Genomic DNA, 6,969 nt, shown 5'->3' on the forward strand with positions numbered 1-6,969 from the left:
CGGCAGTCTCCGACTGCAGCGGCCAGACACTTGGGGATGCGGGGGTCCTCGGCGGCTCCACTTCCGACCCCCTACCCCACCCTCCCGCAGCAACAAAGAGTCAAGCCTCAGTTAAGGCGGGAGGGAATTTAGTGGAGCTGGGGAGGGAAGAACGCAGGGTTGGGAGAGCCTCCCCAAGCCCACCGCTGCTGGCCCGGGGACGGGGCATCCGCGCTCAGCAAGGGAGGTACTCCCGGGATGCTGAGCGCTTCATCTGTCTCCAGGGCCCAGGCAGGGTGGTCCCAGCTCCGCCGCTCCCCCGGACCTACAGGTCAGCGTGGTCCGAAGTTCCCTCCGGGGGCCTAGAGGGCGCCCACACGTACTCGGGGGGCACCTGCGCGTCGGGCGCCGCCTTGCGGTAGAAGCCGAGCTCCTGCACCAGCGCGTTGATCTCTGCGCGGGTCATTTCGCTGAGCGGAATGCGCTGAGGCGGAGGAGGGGCGGGGTCAGCAGGCGGGGCTCGGCCTCGGGCCCCGCCCACGGCCCGCCTCCCACGGCCTCACCTCCAGTTCCTCGTGGCGGCGGCCCAGCAGCACGAGCTCGGGGTCGGCCCCGGGGAGGTGTTTCATCACCAGGTTGTGGCTGGAGGTGGTGTTAAGGTGGGCGGTGGTGGGCAGAGGGAGGTGGGGGTTCCCGCAGCCTTACTTATGGGAACAGCATTTCCTCCTTTGCTGAGCACTTACTCTGTGCCAAGAGGGGCCGGGTTCCCCGCTTGTGCATGAGAAAAGTAGGGTTCAAAGAAATAAAGGGCCCTCTGGCAGTCATCACTAGTCAGTCTCTTTCCCACCCAATATGGAGACCACCTCAGAATCCTCTGGGCGGCCACCTCCAATCAATTCCACTTGTCAGGTGAAAACTATCTGCCACCTCTATCTGAAGTTAAGTGGAGGCCGGGCGCGGTGGCTCAAGCCTGTAATCCCAGCACTTTGGGAGGCCGAGGCGGGTGGATCACGAGGTCGAGAGATCGAGACCATCCTGGTCAACATGGTGAAACCCCGTCTCTACTAAAAATACAAAAAATTAGCTGGGCATGGTGGCGCGTGCCTGTAATCCCAGCTACTCGGGAGGCTGAGGCAGGAGAATTGCCTGAACCCAGGAGGCGGAGGTTGCGGTGAGCCGAGACTGCGCCATTGCACTCCAGCCTGGGTGACAAGAGCAAAACTCCGTCTCAGAAAAAAAAAAGAAAAAAAAGTTAAGTGGAGATTCTCCCAGGTGCCCACCCCATTCCCCCTCCCCCAGAAGAGAAGGATACTAGAATGGAATGTCCTGAGTGACGAAAGCCTTCACCTGGGGAGGAACCAGAGCATCAGAGAACATGGCCCCAGTCCCCTCTAGGTACAGTCAGGACACTGAAGCCCAACAGGGTCATAAAGCAAGTCAACTGCCGGCTCCTGACTCTCATCCTAAGGGTCCCCCCCCAACTCCTAGTCACTGGGACCATGTTGCCCACTCCCCAAGAGGCTCAGGGGGAACAGAGATAGGGACCCCTTCTTTCAAACTCACCTCCTTTAGGCGGTTCAGCTGTCATCCGCCACAGGTCTGGAGAGGTATAAAATGCGATAGGTCAGGAGTCCTTCACATTTATCCCAGCCACACCCCCAAAGCCATACATCCTTATCCCTGAGTTGGGTTGGGCTGTGAGTTACCCCTGAATCAGCAGTTCCCAAGGTATGAAGGAGATGCTAGCCTCTTGTGGGCAGAAGGGGAAACTGTGTATACAGGTTGGGAGACTCAGGCCTAGAGACACCAGGGGAAAAGAGCAAGGCCAGAGACCCACAGGGTGCCAGCCAGCCTTGGGGCCTGTATATCCTATTGGCTGTTGACTGACTCTTAATGCCCAGGGGAAATGATGACCCTGCTCCTCTTAAACAGTACAGACCTGGGCTTGGCTTTTGACCCCTGAAATCTCACAGTGGAGGCAGACCAGAAGGAAACGCCTCAGAATGGTCCTAGGGGCCCCCATTAGAGACACCTACCATCTGGTCCTACCCTACACAGGCAGACCTTGCCCTGCCTGCCACCTGTGGCCCAGCCCCACAGACCATCTGGTTGCTTCCCTGACATGGGAGGATGGGAAGGATCCTCCTGCCTTCCCTGAGGAGGCACCACCATCCAACAGGAGTCCAGACCCCAGGACTACCCACTCCAGCCCTCCTCCATCCTACTCTCACCCCTTTTCTTAGAGACAGGGTCTCACTATGTCCCCCCAAGGTGGTCTTGAACTCCTGGGCTCAAGCGATCCTCCTGCCTTGGCCTCCCAAAGTGCTGGGATTACAGGCATGCACCACCAGCACCCAGCCATCCTACACCTTTTTGTCAGACAGCGCTCACAAAAAGCACAGAGAAGGGCTGTGATGGTCAAAGTCACATAGCAAGACGCGGACTCCAAAGGGGAATTTCCTGTCGGGGGGAGGATGGGAGGCTGCAGCAGAGTAAGTGTTAGCAACCAAGTTCCCAACTCGGTTCCCCGTCGAGCTGGCCCCCTTCCCGGGCTCCTGCATGAGGGAAGGAAGCACCCAGAAAGTCTTCTCTCCCCCCAGGAGTAGGAAAAGAGACTTTCTGGAGCCTCGAGCCCTGGAACTGGGTGGGGGAGGAATTCCAGGAAAACATGAAGTGATGGGGGATGGGAAGTTGGGACAGGCTTGTGAGTCACAGGCCACGAGGAGAGTTAGGAGACTGTCAGTGTGTCTGGGGGTCCGTTGTCGGGCCGGGTAGGGGGAGCTGGGGAAGGGCTCGGAGTTTCAGGCCGCAAAGTCAGTGTCTCAGGCTTCCACTGTGGATGCGGGGGCCATCCTGGGGCTAGGGAACAGGAGAGATGGCCCCGGCGCCAGGGGAAAGCAGTGAGGCTCGAGGTTCCAGGTGGTCCTGGGGCTGGGGCGGGCGGTGCTCCCTTGGGGCCGCAGGATTGGGAGACCGTGGTGCCGGGGCTGGAGGCCGACGTACTCACCTCTACGCGGGCGCGGGACAGGCCTCTCAGACGGTTCCAGTCCGGCCGATAGGTAGTGGCGGCTGTGGCTGGAGCCGCAAGCGCCGCGAGAAGCAGCAGCAGCGGCAGCGGAGGCAACAAGAGGTTCATCGGGACCCCGGCCGCAAATGATGCGCAAGCTGGAGGCGAACCTCCGAGTCCCTGCGCCACGTCTGGGCCTGCAGGATGGCCCCGCCCCCGCCCCGCCCCGCCCCGCCCCGCCCGAGGCCCCGCCCCCGCTTGAGACCACGCCCCCAGCGCTTGGTTTCCGCCCCAGGGCTCCCCATCGTAGGTTCCCGCTAGCTCCGGGCGAGGTCCCGGCTTTTTCCTCGTCTTGGGGTTTCTGCTTTCCCAGGTCCAAGAGTGTTCACGCTCCTTTTGCCGACCGAGTGTAGACGCTCCAACGGGATGCAGTCAGGCAGTGCCACCTCACGCCTGCAGAGGGCGCAGGCGAGACGCTGAGGGACACTGGAGTTTCTGAGCCAAAACTGCGACGAGAGACAGAGACAGAAGAGAGAGAAAGAGAGAGAGAGAGAGAGAGAGAGAGAGAGGAGAGAGAGAGAAAAAAAGAAGAAAAAGTAAGATAGATAGAAACTGGCTTTCTCAGGAGTCCTCGCTTTAGAGCGTAGGAGATGGGGAGTGAGGTTCGGTGGAGGGGTGCGGCTTTTGGAAGCTACTGAGACCGGCCAGGGTGTTTTCTACCATTCACAGCTGCTGCTGAGCAGACGCTCTGTCCTGGGGTGGGGAAAGAAATTTGCTACTCAAAGGTGGGAAAATGCAAGGAAGGTCACAGCTGATAGGCCACGATGGGATCTTAAATCAGCTGGGCTATATTTACGGAGTCAGGATTTACTTTTTTTCCGTGTGGCTATCCAATTGAACTAAAAAGATTGTCTTTTTCAGGACTACTCTGCAGCGTTACCTCTGTTATATACAAATAGGCAACTATGGCCGGGCGCGGTGGTTCATGCCTATAATCCCAGCACTTTGGGAGGCCTAGGCGGGGAGATCACTTGAGGTCAGCAGTTTGAGGCCAGCCTGGCCAACATGGTGAAACCCCATCTCTACTAAAAATGCAAAAATTAGCTGGGCATAATGTGGGCACCTGTAATCCCAGCTACTCGGGAGGCTGAGGCAGGAGGATTACTTGAACCCAGAAGGTGGAGGTTGCAGTGAGCTGAGATTGCGCTGTTGCACTCCAGCCTGGGCGACAGAACAAAACTCTGTCTCAAAAAAAAAAAAAATAAATATATAAAAATAAATATATGTGAGTCTACTTCTGAATATAGTATGCTATTCTAGTCCTCCAGTCCATTTGTCTAACTACACCATCTTAACTATAGCTTCATAGTCAGACTTGACATTTGATTGTTTTTGTCCTCTAGCTTTGTTCTTTCTAGTTCTTGTTTTGTTTTGTTTTTCTTTTTGAGATGGAATCTCACTCTGTCTCTCAGGCTGGAGTCCAGGGGTACAATCACAGCCTGAACCTCCCAGGCTCAAGCAATCCTCCCACCTCAGCCTCCTGAGTATCTAGGACTGCAGGCATGCACCACCATGCCCAGCTGTTTTTTGTTTGTTTGTTTGTTTGTTTTGGTGGTGGTGGTTTTTTGAGATGGAGTTTCGCTCTCGTTGTCCAGGCGAGACAGAGTTTCACCATGTTGGCCAGGCTGCTCACAAACTTCTGACCTCAGGTAATCCACCTGTGTTGGCCTCCCAAAGTGCTAGGATTACAGGTGTCAGTCACTGAGCCTGGCCCACCCAGCTGATTTATATTGCCCAGGCTGGTCTTAAACTCCTGGGCTCAAGTGATCCTCCTGCTTTGGCCTCCCAAAGTGCTGGGATTACAGTCATGAGCCACCATGCCTGGCCTGTGGTCTGCATTTTCCTGCAGTGAGGACCACGTGTGAACCCACAGCATCAGTGAGCCACCGCATGCAGCCTAGCTTTGTTCTTCTTGAAGGTTGTCTTCATTATACTTGGCATTTTGCACTTCCAGATACAATTTAGGGCCAACTTGTCAACCTCCACAGAAAAACCTTCCGAATTTGTATCAGGATTTCAGATTCCCATTGGGGAAATCAATCTGGGGAGACTACAGCTTTACATGATTGTGTCTTTTCTACCACGAACATGCTAAGTCTCTCTATTTCTATAGGTCTTCTTTAATTTCCTTCAATAATGTTTTGTGATTTTTAGAATCAATGTTTTGCATATCTTTCATTAGATTTATTACTATTTAATTTTTTATGGTATTACAAACTCTATTGTCTTTACCTATTCATTTTCAAGTTGCTCGGCAGTAGTATATAGGAAGACAATTGATTTTTGCATATTAACCTTGCAGGCAGTGACCTCACTGAATTTGCTTACTCTAATAGTTTAACTGGAGATTTAAAAAAATATTCTACATGTTCATATTATATCATCCAGAAATAAAAGTGGTTTTCTTCCTTTCTGATCTTTATATCTTGGTTTTACTTCATTGCACTATCTTAATTGTACTGTCTGAGACCTCAGGTACAACGTTGACCAGAACTGATAACTGATAATGGCAGATACTCTCGTCTTTTTCCAGATATCATCTTTAAACTATCATGTTTCCTGTAGGTTTGTTATTGATGCCTTTTATACGATTAACAAAGTTCTTTTTTATTTCTATTTTTCTTATAGCTTTTATCATGAACAGATATTGAAACTTGTCAAATGTTTTCCTGCATCTATTGAGATGATCATGTAGTTTTCTCTTTTATTTTGTTAAATGTGGTGAAATACGTGAACTGATTTCCATATGTCAAACCTTGCGTTCCTGTAATAAACCAATTTGGTTATAGAAAAAGAGAGAGGGAAACTGAACCCTAGAGAATCCCTGTTTGTGTTATTTATTTATTCAGTAGATTATGGGGGCTTGCTCTTGACCAGGCTGGTCTCAAACTCCTGGCCTCAAGTGATCCTCCTGCCTCAGCCTCCCAAAGTGCTAGATTTACAAGTGTGAGCCACTGCACCTGGCCTTTTTATTTCTTTGTACAAAAATTCCAATCAGCGTTTTTATTTCCCAGAGCACACATTGTGGTGATGGAATATTATGTACCCTGTGGGGGTTGGCTGGATAAAGGGGTTAATACATATAAAGCGCATTAGAACAGTATCTAGTACAGGCTGGGTGCAGTGGCTCATGCCTGTAATCCCAGCACTTTGGGACGCTGAGGTGGGCAGATCATGAGGTCAGTAGTTCGAGACCAGTCTGGCCAACATGGTGAAACCCCGCCTCTAGTAAAAGTACAAAAATTAGCCAGGCATGGTAGCTTGGCGGGTCCCTATAGTCCCAGCTACTCTGGAGGCTGAGGCAGGAGAACTACTTGAACCAGGAGGTGGAGGTAGTGAGCCAAGATCGCACCACTGCACTCCAACCTGCGAGACACAGGGAGACTCCGTCTAAAAAAAAAAAAAAAAAAAAGAAGAGCACCTAGCACAGTGTTAGCTTTCATCAGTTCCTTACCTCATAAAGACCACGTGAGTTACATTTTACAGGTTAGGGAACAGGGTCAGAAAGGTGAAATGAGTGAACTGTGGATTGGGGACTTGAGCCCAACACGTCTAAGCACTCATCTCACGACATAACCAGATTGCTCTTTCTGCCATCTTTATGCGCTGCCATAATGATGCACGTCTCAAGAGCGTCAACAATGCCAGAAGAGAGGCAAACACCAGGTTCTTAGAAGGCTGTGCTCCAAAGTCATGGTCTGGTTTCTAACTGCGGTGATGAAGCATGCTTACATTGGCTGAGTTGAAATCACTGATGATCGCAGAGCTAGGAAAACTGCTGTGAACCTCATAGGCAGGTTAAATAAATGTGGAGTGGTCAGCCCCAGATTTAATGTGCAACTCAAAGATCTAGAAAAATAGCAGAATAATTTGCTCCCATCCAGCTAATTTGGTTTCATTGTACTGACAACCTAAGCTGGCAT

At 52.1% G+C, this 6,969-nt stretch overlaps 1 protein-coding gene across 1 annotated transcript; it reads right to left on the reverse strand.

The window, feature by feature from the left end:
* Nucleotides 1-111: 111 nt before the first annotated feature.
* SELENOM (selenoprotein M) lies at nt 112-3,206 on the reverse strand. Its single transcript, XM_039462557.2, has 5 exons — nt 2,987-3,206; nt 1,543-1,578; nt 1,292-1,326; nt 543-621; nt 112-463 (listed from the first exon to the last, which is right to left on the reverse strand). Exons 1-5 carry the CDS (start codon nt 3,113-3,115, stop codon nt 305-307), a joined length of 438 nt encoding a protein of 145 aa, XP_039318491.1. The 5' UTR covers nt 3,116-3,206; the 3' UTR covers nt 112-304.
* Nucleotides 3,207-6,969: the final 3,763 nt, after the last annotated feature.

The sequence above is a fragment of the Saimiri boliviensis genome, chromosome 21 (genome assembly GCF_048565385.1).
Source record: "Saimiri boliviensis isolate mSaiBol1 chromosome 21, mSaiBol1.pri, whole genome shotgun sequence".
Taxonomy (NCBI): domain Eukaryota; kingdom Metazoa; phylum Chordata; class Mammalia; order Primates; family Cebidae; genus Saimiri; species Saimiri boliviensis.